General features: G+C 36.8%; 1 protein-coding gene across 5 annotated transcripts in view; it reads right to left on the bottom strand.

Annotated features, from left to right (window-relative positions):
- Positions 1 to 16,721, bottom strand: part of STARD3NL (STARD3 N-terminal like) — a 48,005-nt gene that overhangs the window by 16,081 nt on the left and 15,203 nt on the right. For 2 of the 5 annotated variants that reach the window (XM_045565555.1, XM_045565554.1), the window contains exons 2-6: positions 7,834 to 8,115; positions 3,504 to 3,600; positions 1,337 to 1,464; positions 899 to 976; positions 210 to 287 (exon numbers count right to left, since the gene is read on the bottom strand). In XM_045565555.1, the coding sequence (XP_045421511.1) occupies positions 210 to 287; positions 899 to 976; positions 1,337 to 1,464; positions 3,504 to 3,600; positions 7,834 to 8,058 (606 nt within the window). In that variant the 5' untranslated portion in view covers positions 8,059 to 8,115. The remainder of the gene's footprint in view (positions 1 to 209; positions 288 to 898; positions 977 to 1,336; positions 1,465 to 3,503; positions 3,601 to 7,833; positions 8,116 to 16,721) is intronic. The other 3 variants (XM_045565558.1, XM_045565557.1, XM_045565556.1) reach the window with 2 other exon arrangements.

The raw sequence follows: 16,721 nt of genomic DNA, 5'->3' as shown, positions 1-16,721 counted from the left end.
TTTGGCCCTGCATCCACAGAGACAAAGCTAGTTACTCATTAGCACTGGGAAGAAGTCTTGCAGTGTCAAAGCTACTCAAGAGCAGAGGAAGGTGACTCAAGACAAGCTGGTGGAATTCCACCCAGATGAGAAGCACGTCTCCCAGCTCAGGGAGCAGGCGCTGGCCACCAGCACTGGAGCCGCGGATCCACTCATCCAGGCGTACTCACCGCTATTGCCCACCAATGGCGCAGTCTGCACACAGCATATGCAAGTATTAACACTTTAAATCGAAAAACTGCCAAAAGCTAAAAAAAGAAAAAAGAAAGAGACATTATTCAAAATATATACAAAAAGAAAGTAATTTGGCTTTATGAAGAATTTGTCAGACAGTCTCCATTATTCTGATTTAGCTGGAGACTCCTACAGACTAGCACTGGTCTGTAGACCAGCATTTGGGAATCCCTGCCCTAGAACTTAACGTTGATACCAAATAAGGTTTCACATTAATTTCCCATTATCAACAAAAGAAAAAGGCAAAACAGGGACAGGATTTTCATCATGCTGTTATGTAAGTAGGTGAATTTTCCTTGCAGTGATGAGGGTATGTCAATGAGCTCTATTTCAGACATTTGGAAGAAGTAAGGCTCTATCTACACCAAGAAAATGGGAATGGCGCCTTCTGCTGCCCTCTCTTGTCTGTCATTGATCTTATCCTTTGAAATGATCAGGCGATTCCTTAGTGAGAGAGAGAGAGAGAGAGCACTGAATGGGTGGGGAATTAAAGGAAAAGGAAATATGGTCAATGTTCAAGGGAGGGGAAAAATGGCACAGAATTTGAAGTCTATTTAGAGAAAATTTGCCTTTTGGTTTCAGTTTCATTGTATTTGAAATGAAATATAAAATGAAAAATACTTACAAAGATATCAAAATAAGAAGAGTAGTAGTCATACTGCACCACCTCCCTCTCTAATGTGTTTTCAATGCCTCCATTCACCTAGAAAGGAGAGGAGGAAGCAAAAATGAGGACAGATTTATGTGTGAAAATAAAATAAGAGTAAGGTTTCCTATTATCTTCTCAAAACCCAGAAATGTTAAAATGTGGAAGAAAAGATTCCTCATGATTTTAATAGAAAAGGGCTGAATAGCACATCTCCCTTCTTCAATTCTGAATTTATTCATTTGACAAATATAAACTATAATAAAAATAATGGCTTTTGTAGTTCATATTTTGGCAAACTAAAATGTTAAGTAAAGTTATTTCTTCCCTTTTAAGATAAAGTCTCCCATCATACAAATGTGTATTTTAAAGAAAGCAGTTCACCCTCTATCCAGGCCTCCCTCACTTTCTAGTCACCTTCCACAGTCTTAGGTCTTGGAAGGCCTCGGGCCTCCTGAGCTCGTGGCAAACATCAGTGATGGCGGTTGCCATGACATGGGACAGAAGCGTAGAAGTTCTCTGTGATTTCTTGTTTTCATTTGCCCCTGGAATTTTAAAATTCAGCACTCTTATCAATTTAAATATATATATATATGTATGTGTGTGTATATATATATATTTAACTTGAATAGATAACAAAATAAGAGACAGATTAGACCCAAAACATATGTGAGAACATTATACTAAATGATGGAAATCAAACCTGATAAGCTTTCTGCCCTCTCCCAAGTCTGTCAAAATAAATTTTAAATTAACAAGGGCAAAATTCTACAAATTAAACTATCGAGAATGTTTTATACAAAAATCTTTAGGAGGACCTATGCCAGGCGGCCAATGCAGCAGCCAAGCAGGCATCCTGCAACTATCAGGGGCTGATCCAAGGGAAGATGATGTGCCACAGTAAATTCAAGTTTCCAATTTGGAACACAGTCCTGGCAAACAAATGCAGAGGGTCTGAAAAAGGATAAAAGGGCAACTAACCAGAGACCTGGATAAGAAGGAAATAAAATTAATAAGGAACATCTTTGAAAGGTTCAAATTAGAATAAAAGTTGCCATAAGGAAAAGGTGTTCCTGGCTTAGCTATATTTTCAAGTATTTGTATTTGTTATACAAATGAAAGCGTACCATAAGCATTATTCTGTACCTTAAAATCCCTTAAGAAGGGCTAGATTTTTGTGTAATAGCACATATTGGCTTTAGACGTCCTTGGCTACAGATCTGTACAAATAGACAGAATTGAAAACCTAGGAGCAAGTAGAAGTAATTATTAAAAGCCAATCAATCATCTAGTCTCATCACTGTCTCTACAGACTAAGGAAACTTACCAATATCCATAATATTAAAAGAGTGATTATTCCAAGTGGCAAACAGGAGTTCTCTACCACACAGAGACCTCCCGTTTCCATTCCTGAGAGAACAGGAGTCAAAACTGCCAATATGGTTTTGCAGGAAAGAGCTCCCAGAAAAAGCTTTTCTCTGGTATCTGCAAAGTTTAAAAGACTCTGATTTTGTGTTGCCTTTAAATAGAGATATCTAACATTTATATCTTGTGTCCTAATTTGTACTCTAAATCCTTATTTCAAAATTTTTATCTCTAGCTCAAGGTGTCTTAAATAGACTATCTTTACTTTCACACAAAATCTCTTCTCAATCCTGCTTCTTTCTGGTACTGCTCTTCTAGATTTCATCATTAGAAACCTTAGTCACCTTTGACATTGGGATGATAAAATCAGCCTATGAACAAAGTCTTCTGATACTTAGTATGTCTCTCAGGTTATCCCCTCCCTTCCTATTCCCACCACCTCCCATGGCGTTCCTACAACAGCTTCTGAGTTAGTGCTCTGATGCCAGTTTGTCCCTAGTTTAGTCCAGCCCGCACACCACTGCCACAATGATCTTTATCCCTTAACCAAAATATTTTCTGAGCACCTACTAAGTGCCAGGCACTGTTCTAAATACAGGAAATGCTTTGGGAAACAAAACAATATTCCTTTGTCTTCATGGAACTTACATTCTAGCAAGGCAAGGGAGATGACAAATAAGAAAAGAAGTGCTACATAGAGAACAGAAGAAGGATAGTGTAATAGAATCGTGGTGACATTTAAAATGATACCAGCAGTAAGAAGACAGAATCTACAAAAAGATACAGGACATGAATCATTTCATATAGAGCAAACAACTAGTAGAAAGGTCCCAAGACAGAAAGGAGCTTGTTCCAGTCGGGGAACAGGAGGAGACAAATGTGGCTGATGGAACAGAGGGTGGGAAGGAAGTCTGGAGAGGCTCCTGGGAGCTGTGCAAGCCAAGTTACGACATTTGGATTTTATTCTAAGCGCTCTAGCAAGCCAGTAAGGGTTTTTAATAGAAAGTGACATGATCTGACATGTTTTTCATAGGTTGGTCTGGCTACTATGGGGAGAATGGATTGTAGGGTAAGAGTAGACCAGGCAAAACAGCCGGGAACGTAATGCAGCAGTTTGCGTGAGTGATGACATGGGCTTGGTCAAGGATGGTAACAGCAGAAAAGGAGAGAAGCGGTCACATTTACAATATATTTTAGAGGTATATTTGACAGGACTTACTTTTAGACTGGATATAGGACATGAAAAATACAAAACAAATAAGCAAATCAATCAAGGATGAGTCTTCATTTCTGGCCTGAGCATCTGGCTTTGTTTGCTGAAAAAGAAGGGGGAAAGCAGGTACGTGTTGGGGGGAGCATGTTAAGTCAGACACCCAGCTGGACTCATCAAGGAGGCTGTGATGTCGACTGCAAGTCACTGACTCCTGGATGATCTCAAAACCGTGTTTTCCTATCTGCTCCAGAACCTATAACAGCTCACCATTGCAGTAAATCCAAACACTTCTATTAATATACACCTTTTAATAACTTTAATAATCGAGCACCAGCCTACCTATGCAATTCCACTTCCTATAGGCACCTTACTTTCTAGCCACACTAGTGTTTTCTCAGCCTGTCAATGTCCCCTCCAAACACACACGTGCCTAACACACCCATGCACAAGCACACTCTGCCTCAGTACTTCTGCTCACCCTCATCTCCAAACCCTCTCTCCAACGCTCGCACATTGTGGAGATCCTCCTTCCCTGATCGTGCCAGATCATCTTTCCGTCCCAAGTGCCACCCACCCATCCTTCCAAACCCAGTTCACAGTCCATCTCCTCTGCTCGCTCCCTCAGATAGTTCCAACCCACTGATCTCCCTCATCTGAATTTCTGTCACCCTTGGTCATCACAGTTTATATAACAGAGTGACAGTGGGATGACAGAATCAGAATCGGAATCACTGGGGTAATAAGTATCTGAAACTTAAATGTAACACAGTGAGAAAACAGTAACCAACATTTTTTTTCTATGTTAAATTCATTTCAGTTCTTATAATAATAAATTCCATAACCTATAGTTGTGTAGATGTTTATAACTCCTAAGGGGCTGCTATATACATCTTTCCACTTGATCTTCATTTGAACCCAAGAGGAAGGCAAGACCAGTATTGGTTCAGTGAAATGACTGAGAAACCGAGGACCAGAGAACTTATTAGATGTCTTGCCTAAAGTTACAGAGCTGGTCATGATAGCTCTAGGTCAAATAAGAAGTGATCTGACACTTTTTAGTACACCAGTGAGAAATAATAAGAAAACAGGCAATAAGCACTGACAAAAGCCTTTTTGAAACGCAATCTCAAAGTATCAACAGCTAAAAAGAAAACCAACTTCCCTTCCCCTGCCACTTTGATCCCTGTTCATATCAATCTAAAGAATCTGGGGGGGGGAGTCTGGAGAGAGAACAGAGTCCTCAGGGAACTCAAGCCATGGCTAATACCAGGTCCAACATGGGAAATCAGTCTAGTCAAAGGTAGACCAAGAGAGGCCCTGGACAGAATCAAAACCATCCCTTCAGCTGACCCAACAGAGATCAGCTACCCTAAGATCTTCCAGAAGGAAAATGAACCAAGGTGGGGTTAAGCTTCTCTGGGCTCACCCAGGCCCTGCACTCTGGGCTGGGATGGTGCCAGTGGGCTCCCTGGAGCAAGGAGGGAAAGTGGCTGATAAGGCAGAAGTCATATAGGAAGGCAAAGTTCCTTGGTTACTGTTATGATTGCAGAGAACAGCTGGCTGTCCCCATTCTCTTCTAATGGCCTAAGCACCCTTTATGACATTTCATTTCTTCTTTTAAAGGCTAACATTACAAGGCAATAAAAGATATGTGCCATGTCTCCTCAGCTAAACTTCAAATCCCATATGGTTTTGTGGAGCTTGCAACACCTGAATCAGAATTGTGCTCAGTAAATGTATAGAGGTGTAAAAAAAAACAGTGGATTTCAGTGATTAGAGATTTACAAAGAGAAAACAAAAGACAGTGAAGGGTACAGTGTGTAATGAAAAACTCAGGTCAGGATTGACTATTCAAAACAGAATTGGAAACTGGACACTGAAAAAAAAAGTACTAAAAAACTCATGATACACCTCTTAAAACCATCTACATTCTCTCTTCTAATTTTACTATTGGGGCAACCAGTATGAGGATAAAAACACATTTCTAAATTGGTAGTCCTGGTGATTTTTCACTTATAACGTGTTGCACGCAGATGTAAACAGATTCCTTCTGAAAGCAAGAACTGGGGCAGCCCACTTCATTTCCATTTCCCAGAAGAAACGGAGGAAGTGAGCCGTGTGCTCCACCAACCCCCACCACAGCTCTGCCCCATGACTTCCCTCACGTAAAGCTACAAAGTGAGATTAGTGGCCAAAGCACTGAATACCTTGACTTTGTGCTGATGTTAAAATAATTTTTAGGTGTACCCCCACAGAACTGCTGCTATGCTTCCTGTTAAAAAATGGATTTCTTATTCACCTCTCATTACACAGCTGTCAGTTTTGACAACACCTGACTCCTTTAAAATATACATTAATTTAAATACTTTCTTTAAATAATTTCTTTAATGTACACATATGGAACAAATAAAAAAGAGAGCCATTCTAAATTACTATGCCATATCACTGATCCGTGTGGTTTTAAACAAAAGTAAGGCATTCCCACAGGGCTAAGTTAACAGAAGGAAAATCTGTAAACAGAAATTTAAGAGGAGATTCATGTTGCATATCACTGTGATTATAGCACAAACCTTATTTTCCAATAAAATTGTATGCTTTCATAATGAATTTTCTTCCTCTATTAGGATTCATGATGAAACTAAATGAGATTCAGTGACCCTAATTATTAAGAGACTAGAGTCTAGAACTGAAATTGCTGTTATGAATCAGAAATTAGATTAAGATGTTGACTCTTGTTGTTAAAAGGAAAAATTTAAAATCATTTTAAAACAGCAATTTCAAAATGTTTTCACATTTTCTGTATTTTAATAAATTCTTTTTTTTTTTTTAGAATGAACACATGTCAAAGATTTTATTCATCTCATTAATTAATGAGGGAGCCAGCAAGATGATAAGGCTGGTTCAAAGGACAGATATTTATAGTCAGTCAAAGGAATGCTGAAATGAATTTGCCAATAGATACAAAACTGGTAAATGCTTTATGGAACCATAGAATTGTAACTAGTGGGGTCATCTTTAATACTGGACAAACATATACAAATTAACATCTAACTTTGCAGTGTCTGGGCAATTCTTATAAAGCACCTAGCCTTGTGTCTAATAATAAACAATAGGTAATAATTATTACTACCTAGATCTTAGCAAACACTTCCTGGAAATAAATGAACTATTGAAATGAAAGAAACAGACAAACTTTCCTTGTGAGGAAAGCCTTCTGGGAAGAGCTCATGTATTTGTTGGTGAGGAATGTAAATAGACTCAAGATTTAGGCAGAAAACAGATATATTGGATTAAATCATTAAAATGAATTTTACTTGTTTATTTTTACTTTATTAATGTGGCATCTAGAAAAGCTGAAATTACATATTTTCAATTTTGTATTATATTTCTATTGGATAATACTGGTCTAGACAATTATTTGGTAATATAGTATAACTCCAAATGCCTTTAGGATAAACTTTTTCATAAATTATGAATAAGTAATCTCTGCAAAAAAGTAAAGAATGAACACATGCAAAATCTTAAATATAAGAATCAGAAAAGCAGATGAAACATCTAAAACATATTCCAGAATCATTTTTTGGAAGAAGTAACATCAAACTTTTTCTAAAAAGGGCTAGGGGATAAATATTTTTGCCTTGGAGGGCCAGAGGGTCTCTGTCACAACTACTCAACTCAATCAGCATAGAAGCCAGCCATAAAAAATATATAAACAGATGGGCATGCCTATGTTCCAATAAAACTTTATTTTACTAAAATATCCTATTTCTTTGGTCAACTCCTTTTATAAAGCAAAACACCAGAAATTCAAATTTCAAAATCCCATACAGTATAAGTTTTTAATTTCCTTTTTTTTTTTTTGAGACAGGGTCTTTTTCTTCCTGGACTATAGTACAGTGGCGTCATCATAGCTCATCACTTACTGCAACCTCAAACTCCTGGGCTCCAGCAATCCTCCTGCCTCAGCCTCCCGAGTAGCTGGTACTACAGGCACATGCCATCACACCCCACTAATTTTTCTATTTTTTGTAGAGCCTGGGGCTCACTCTTACTCAGACTGGTCTCGAACTCCTGGCCTCAAGCAATCCTCCTGCCTCAACCTCCCAAAGTGCTAGGGTTACAGGAATGAGCCATGGTGCCTGGCCTCAGGTTTGTTTTAAACAATAACATTAGAGAACAAGAAAGGTCCAAATCAGCTGGAGAAGAGCAATGTTATCTCATTTGGAAAAATATGGAAATCGCTAAATGAAACAGAAATGATCAGAAAAATAAGAAGATAGGTTTTTTTGTTTCTGGAAATATTTTTTATAAAGTCATGATAAAAAATCCAACTTACATTTAACTCTATTATCCACAGTAATGTTACAAATAAGAGGTCAAAGGTGACAAACAAACAGAAAGTCCTCCTGACATCAGATATGCCCTTCTTTTCCCTTCCTTCATAGGACTCAATCCTGGCCATGAGTTGTGTGGGGTTGATGGAATGGACGCTGCGCAAAGAAGCATGGGAGGTCTGGCTCCCAGTAAGAACATTCTCCATGTCTTCTGGCAGGTGGTTCATCCTGGGGCGGGTTAAAGGAGCCTTTTTCCAATTTCACCATCCCTAGAGAGAAGAAACCTTTGGGGAATAAAAGAGAGATACCACGTTAAATCCAAGATCACCTGATATGACTCTACTACCCTCACCACTGTGTGACTGACTATTCCTCTAACTGAGCAACAGAGTCTTTTGACTGATTTATGTCTTGATGAAGACATAAAGAGAAAGTGAAATGAGAAGCAATGCTTACTATTTTCAATTAATACTACAAATTAGTTGTTATAGAAAGCAATGGCAACAAAGAAGAATGCAATAAGAAAAGGTGAAAGATAGAATGTCGACCACAATTAAAAGGCGTTCCTGATATCCTGGAGCAGGGCTCTTGGTGAATGAGCCATGCCAGTTCTCTTGGTGTACCAGGGAGAAAACATCCACAGTCCTCTAAGTGTCACTACACATGGACTAGAAAACTATTTACTGAACGCCTTCCTGGAGCATGTAAGCAGAGCCTGTAAATTAGCTATAAAAAGGTTATTTCATAAGAAGGAATTGCTTTCTATGAAAAGTACCTAATAAACTGAATTTAGCATTTTCTCATCCTCCTAATGGACAAGAATGTTTCCAGGCCTCTTTTTGGAAAAGAAGTGTACACACTCCAAAAAGTTCAGCACTGTGCAACTACTGGACTGATAATTATAGAAGTTACAGCCCTATACAGAGATGCAGGTCTCCTAAAGCCAGGATGTGCTTTTATCATAGAAGTCAAAGATGTGTAACCTAAAAATCTGACCTCCTCATGGATGGGGCAAAGTCATTAAACAGAAAGTGGCTGTTTTCCAAATATCCTAGTTTCCCTTCCTGTAGTACCTCTCCCTGTGGGATTATACATTCCTCACTCTTTGAACTCAAGTCCTTTCTTTGGCCATGGATGTAACGTGGGCACAGGTTTGTGGGTCACTTGTGTCCAGAAGTACGCAGAGCCAGTGTGTGGCTCACCATGCTCTCCTTTCTTTCTGCCACAATGACTGGCAATGGCCAGATAAAGAAGAGCATTTTCAAAAAGGTAAAACTGAATTTGGAAACAGACTGCTGAGATTTCTTTAAAGTAATATTGTCCTATTTGGTCCTATTCACTGTCCAGAACTTCATCTATTTATACTTGACCCTTGATTTCTCTCCCTTCCTACACTTAGGCACAAAAGTCCTTTCCATACTTTTATATAGTGTGGTGGTAAAGGGCATGACAATTTTGAATGCAATTTGATTATATGAAATAAGATACTTTAAAATATTCATACCTCTTGATCTTATAACTCTAGTTCTGAAATCTAAAGGGAAGTAACTACAGACCTTCAAGGCAAAAACCATCTATGGCATCAGAGGTCAGGTTCGTGATTATCTTCAAGGAAGAGGGACGGAATAGTGATTAGAGGGTACAAGGTTGGGGGTGTATTTAGGGGACTTGGCAAAGTTCTACTTCCTGACCTGAGTCATGGTAACATGGCTGTGCTCACTTACTGATAATTTATTGATGTAGACAGTAGCTTCAGTGATGTGTTAACTCATGAAAAATTCAAAAAACTGCATATTTATGAATATGTATATATAAATGAATAGTGCATTATCTTTCAATAAAAATGTAAGTCTCAATTAGAAAACAACCTAAACATCTAACAATAGGGGAATAATTAGATAAATCACGGTATAGCCACAGTATAGTCATTAAAATAAATGTTTACAAAGCATTTATAATGACCTAAAAAAATACATGGGTTATAATAATAACTAGATTAAAATCTAATATGACATGGAATACACAAACAAATAGTATGTTCACAACTCTGTAAAATAAATGTAAACCAAATTCTTACAAGAATGTACCTATGAAATATATCAGATGTTAGCAATGATTATCTCTGGCTGATGAGGTTATATTTCCCTCCTTCCTTTTACCTTTTCTACATTTTTCAAATTTCTTTTTTTGTACTTACTATAACAGGAGGGACTATATTCAAACGTCATTTTGTTAGGGTCTTGGACAGATGTCCCAGGACTCTATGCAGCTCTTCCCTTTCTTATCTTTCTTATCTGCTTATCTAGGTGACATTAGGTAAGAGTGTCATTGTCATTTAATTAACTTCCTCAGAGTCAGCAAATGAGCAAATCATTTTGAAAATCTCAATAGGAGTCTACTTCAGTGATTTTTAAAAGAAAATATAAAGTTCCAAAAACTGAAAGTATTTCTACATAATTGTCTGCATGAGATCAACATCATCCTAGTGAAGGAATATCAGTGGCGCACTCCCCAGTACAGCAGCTCTTACAACACAGCTTGCAAAGCACTACAATTACCTGTCAGACTTCTAGGAACTACTTCTGGAATAATAAGTAAAAATGAATATAAATAATATATTTTTGTGATGAAACACACTTTTTGAAGTTTAAAAAGATAGCTGAGATGTTCTTTAAAACTGAATCTGGATGAATAAAGACATATTTCTTCAATAATACATTCTACGTCAAGAAAAAGCAACCCAGTAATTCTTAAGCCAGTCTAACAGTGTATTAGCAACTGTATTTAAAAGTTAATTTCAATTCTTGCATTCACTAAACTACTTGGGAAATCCAACAAATTCAAAATTGAAACTGAGGATTGCTTTTAGGAGGAAAATCATTGTCAAAGTAATTAGATCATTTTCTAAGTCTCACTCTTTCCTCCTTGCACAAACCCACTCCTCCTGAATAAAAAAGGACAACAAAGGAAAATACCAACCGTAAACATCTGAGGCTTAATATTTCAAAATATAAAACAACATTATGCTAATAATGGTAAACACATGACTTGAGAAATGAGAATCATTATTTTTCAGATGTAAAACTGATAATTAGCTAGAATTTATAGATACTTGCAATAGCTTCAATAATAAAGTTACCCAAAGAACAGATTACTCAGAACAGCTTGACTCTAAACAAAGTGATTTTTCTCTGGGAAACAAAGAAATCATAAAAGGGAGAAAGAGCTTCCTTTTCTCTCTTTTTTAAAAATTTACCTATACTTAATCCAACGAATTGGTCTAGATATAAAAAGTGACAGTGTAGGTCATCTAGGTCTTGAAAATATATGGTTCAGACTGGTAGGATAAGTTTTTGAATGAAATTTCTACTCAAAAAAGGGAAAATAAGAGAAGGGTGCTTAGTTTGAGGGACTCATGCTAACAACATGCTAATTAAACTTGGAAACATTTGGCTATCTTTGTCCTCTCTCTCCTTCACTGCCAGTGAAACTAAATAGCCACGTGTCACTACACCTTGCAATTCACAACAGCAAGTAAACAAATTTGACAGCCTCTATCCACACTAAAAAAAAACAAAAAAACAATTACCCCTGAGGGATAGTTTCTTTGGGGGATTGGTAGGAACTTGTGGGCAAGTGGGAGGAGAGAAAAAGCTCAAAAATATTGTTACTCCCATAAAGAGATGTGAACTGGGAAATTTAGGAAGTACTGGTCAAAAATACTAAGGACATATCAGCTAATTTGTGTTCTGTAGGGAAATCTTGGTTTCTGCATTATTAGCCCTTATAATAAAACTGGACTTGATTTTTCTGTGATGAATTTTATTGTGATAGGTCTTGAGTTAAAGATACCTTCTAAATACAAGTGTATTTGACTTAATATAATAGATATATTTCTTCTCAAGTGTATATACATAGAATGTTTTAGCCTGAATTCCTTAAAAAAATACAGGATAAATAAGATGAAAATGAGTGAAACAGGGAAGAATGAGAAGCACTGCACTGGCTTCTTGATGAGCTTTGAAGTGACACACCAGTCAATGGCTGGCAGGTCCATTCAGCCAAGTGGTGCATTTCCAGATATGCAAAGTGGAGAAATGACGCCTCAAGGCAGTCTGTGGGATGAGAACAGGGGTACATCTTCTCAGCTTCTTCCTGTTGCCTATTTCCATCAGTCAAATTTCCCCTGACAGTAGGTTAACTTTAATGAACTTCTGGTTGCTTAATTTGGCCAAGACAGACACAAAACCTGTGAGTGCTGGACTTATCTTAAAGCCAGATTTACACATTCCTAGATATGGCATTTCATTCAAGTTTCGAGGGAAGACAGAAAAACTCTTAGTGTGGGACTGGCTAGCCTGGGTGGTGGAACCCTACAGACTGAAATAGAGCTGCCTGCCCAGCAAAGATAGCACCTGAAGGTTCTTGAGGCAATTCCAAGGGAGAATAAGCAATTGCATAAAATGCATGGACTTTGTATATGCAATTAAGTAATGGATTTTTGGTTTGCATCTACATCAGTATCACCTGTGCATCTTGGTGATCCCAGATACCTGAACCATGTGATTCTGACACTCATTGAAGGACAGAGATTCCTTTTAATGTGTAAAGAGAAGGACTGTTCCTAAAGCCCCTTTCTACTCTTTGAAACCACATCCTTCAGAAAGAGGCAGTACAAGTGTCAGTTCTATCAGGAAGACTTCCCTGAATGCTTCCCATGTTCCAGTCTCCAGTCAAAGTCAAGTTCATCTCTCTAACCCCTGCCAAGACTGCGGAGGTGCCACTTATGACACTGCTTACCACACTACACCTTCACTAATCCATTTACCTGTGTGCCTCTCCTGCCACCTGGTATACTCTTTAAAGGCCCTGAATTTGACCGCAGCACATGGCATACGCCAGGAACAAAACAAATTATCAATTGAATTAGTTCTATCTGGAGTCTAGGTCAGACACTGGCACAGGGCAGGCTCCCAAAAATCTCTGTTGACTTGAGGAGACTACAACCATTTGTTTCCGAGAAAGAGCTTGGCTATTTTCCCAGATGACATCTTAGAAGTATTAAATATTCAATCCTTGGTACTGAGATCCTCTCTGGGTAGGCTTAAGGAAGGCTATCCCTCTCTAAAGAGGGTATTAAGTATTGATTAGTTGTATACATAGGAAGCTAAATCTACAATTCAGGATTTTTCCCAACCTTGGGGGAAATACAGAGAGTGGAGAATTATAAAACAAAGAAAAACATTTGTGTGAAGAGACGAGAATCCCCTTTGGTTGTTTTGCTTTTTGAAAAAGAGACTGATGTCTTGTTTTATGGCAATGGGTAACTATCCTCCTATGTACTATAATATCAGTCAGCTATTTCAACAATTAAACTGTATTAACAAACTATCTAAAACTCAACGGCTTAAAGCAACTTACATGTATTCTTAAGTTCATAGGTCTGTAGGCTGTCTATGTTTCACTGATCTAGGCTGCACCCCATGCTAGGTGCAGACCTGAGCCAAAACTTCAGCTCCATCTGTTTCAGCACAGAATTGACACTTCCCAGATGGTAAAGAGCAGCTGCTATGGAGCAGTAGCTACCGTCTGCTGGTGTTTTACAGAAGTCCCACAAGCTCTCACACCTTCCTAGGAGGTGCAGAGAGGCACTCTGGTAGCCAAACAAGTATTTCAACCCAATCATCCAGCCTTCTCTGCACTACTTTTGGTGGCAGCCAGGACACTGTATGTTCTGACATATGTCCTTTTAACTCAGCAGGTATGGCTAATATTCTGATTTTTAAAAATTGAGAAGTGGAATAAATTTTATACCAGGGTTAATATTTACCACATACCAATGTATGCCCTATCAGAAAGAACAGGGATAAAAAATATATCTTTAAAAACTAAGAAAAGGTAAATGCTAAGTAAATGACAGATTATAACATAATGAGAGGTTTTGCTAGTTTACTTTTCTTACCTATTTAATATTTTAAAGATACAAATATGGATGTAGATTATTTGAGTACTATAATTAAATTGCTTAAAAAACAGTCAATTATTTTTAACCCTATAGTCATAGATTATATGCTATTTTGAGGAGATTATAAACCATGCTTACAAAATCCATCATAAAACTAGACTACCAAAAAACATCTAATTCAATAAATCTTATAGGAACTGTATAGAAAACAAGCACATAAAATAGAAATTTATAAATAACAATATTTCCTAAAATAACTATTGGGATAAGGATATTTAAAAGGTAAAAAAAACAACCATTAGAAAATAATGACAGTGAAAACAGTGGAAAGCTGTCAAATTTGGGCTTATCAAATTCACTCACTTAAAGTACTATACTTTTTAGATAAAGAAAAAATTAAAGAATTAGGCATTTAAATAACAAAGTTAGAAAAACTACATCTACCCTATGCAAAAAAGTATAATTTTTTTTAAATAAGTGCAATTAATAAATCCAAAGGGAGAATGATGATAATTGTTGCAACTTGGGGGTGGGTAGAATGCGATTCCTTATACTAAACTCTTTACTTTTTTACATGGATGAATATTTCCATAAACAAATTTAAAATATGTACATAAACTCAATAACTAGTCCTTTAAAAAGGCAAATATAAACCTAAATTGGGTAGCGGAGTATTAATAAAGGAATACAAGTGCCACTATAGAAGAGGCAACTTTCAAAGTGTAAGTAATACTTTACACTAATTACATTTGTAAACTATAAGGAAAGTCAATACTCTGGAAATATATAAATTACATTAAGAAGCAATAGTTGGCCTGAATAAAATAAATTATCCCCAAAAAGAAAGCTGAAAAAGTTGAAAAAGAATCAACTGGCAAAAGGACTGGAGTCAGATAGTCTCATAGGCATTTCAAAATTTGAAATAAAAGAAAAATAAAATCCTACATATTGATTCAGAGAATTAAAAAGGAAAGCTAGCCTATCATTAAATAAAGCTAGCAAAATACTAACATTATCTGACCAAGAACATGTAACAATGTAACATATAACAAAGAACAAAAGATCATAACATACCACACAACAAAAGTATAGAAAGTATAAACTAACCGCACATATTAATATATTATTACATATTACATAACATTGGTTACCATATATTAACATAATAACAAAATGAGTAACTTCCTTACATTGAGACTTACTGTGTCAGGTGCAATGCTGAGATATACTATGATATGCTTAAGATATATGTCATTTAAACCTCAGAACAGCTCCCACAAGTAGTACCAACATATTAGAACTTGGACCTAAAACATCACATAATTCAAAGCTCATATAAGTAAAAACTAAAATTAATAGGAGGACAGATATTTCTGTTTAACCATTAAAATGTTTCATTGCACTGGTTTTTAACTTGGGGGGGGACTTGTATAATTTCAAACTTTGTGGAATAATTCTCCATTTCCACATTTTCTGAAAATGTGGCTCTTGAAGTTTCTTCTCCACGTTTTGAAAGAGACAGAGAAACACATCACTGATACAAGAAAAACACTGAAATAAGCTCAAAGAAAACTGGAAACTGTCAGTTGGCCTCAGAAGACAAGGAAAAAGAAGCAAATGAGAGGAATGTGAATGCAATATTTAGGGGCCATAGGTTAGAAATATAGGGCAACTTTTTATCAGTGATAGCCAAAAATTTGAACAGTAACAGGAAATTTTCCCAATATTAAGCATTAGTCCAATTTTTTTTAAAGGCATTGAGTCAAGCACTGAGTCAATAGCAGTAAATGTTTTAGAAAAGTAGATTATGAGATCATTTATTAAATGGTTTCCTGGGATCTTCGGGTAGAGCTCAAACTCTTTAATCTTGCCTAACCTAACACGTGGCCTGCTTCTGCCTACTTCTACAGAACCATTTTACCACGCTAAAAATCACAAGCAGTTGCCTAAAGGCATCACATTCTCACAGACCTCTGCTTTTATTAAAAAAAATATTCTTCTCTCTAACTGGAGTGCCACTCTCCTTATCTCTGAGGCTCTACCTCATTTGATAAGCTTTAACTCAAAGGTCACTTTCTCAGGGGAGCATTTGTTCCCTCCCACTCTTCTACACCTCTCCGCCCATCAGAAAACAGTGTACACAGACCTCTATAATGACATCTATCATGCTGCATTAAGATTACTTTTGCTGTCCTATTCAAAAAAAAAAATTATCAAGCATTCATTTAAAATTTTGTGATTCACCTGTTTACCAATTCCTTCATTCTGGGAATAGGAGTGGGAAGAAACTAGATGCAGAAAAAAAGAAAGAGAAAGAGAAAGGAAGGGAGAAAGGGGGATAAAGAACAAAATAAAGAGGGAAGGAGGGAGGGAGGGAGGGAAAGACTGAGGCTGACCGTTTAAAAAAGCATCAAAAACAAAACACTAAGGAATAAATTTAATAGAAGATACACAAGATCTCAACACTGAAAGCTACAAAACACTTTTGAGAGAAACTGAAGAAGATGAAAATAAATGGAGAGATATACCATGTTCATGTTCATGGATTTGAATGATTCATATTGGTAAGATATCAATGCTCCCCAAAATGACCTACAGATTTTACTTAATCCCAATCATAATCTCACCAAGTTTATTTTTACAGAAACTGATAAGCTCATTCTAAAATGTATATATAAATGTAAAGAAATGAGCCTATCCAAAACAATCTTGGAAAAGTAGAGCAAAATTGAAAGACTTACACTACCTAACTTAAAGACTTTCCATAAAGCTTCAGTAATCAAAACAGTGTGGTTACTAGCATAAGAATCAACAAATAGATCAATGAGGCACAATGGAGAAACTAGGTAGATACACACATAAATGATCATCTGACTTTTGACAAAGATGTCAGAGCAGTCTAATGATGAAAATACAGTTTGTTTT

The sequence above is a fragment of the Lemur catta genome, chromosome 11 (genome assembly GCF_020740605.2).
Source record: "Lemur catta isolate mLemCat1 chromosome 11, mLemCat1.pri, whole genome shotgun sequence".
In the NCBI taxonomy this organism is placed as follows: Eukaryota; Metazoa; Chordata; class Mammalia; order Primates; family Lemuridae; genus Lemur; species Lemur catta.
This window is presented reverse-complemented; position numbering and strand designations above follow the sequence as displayed.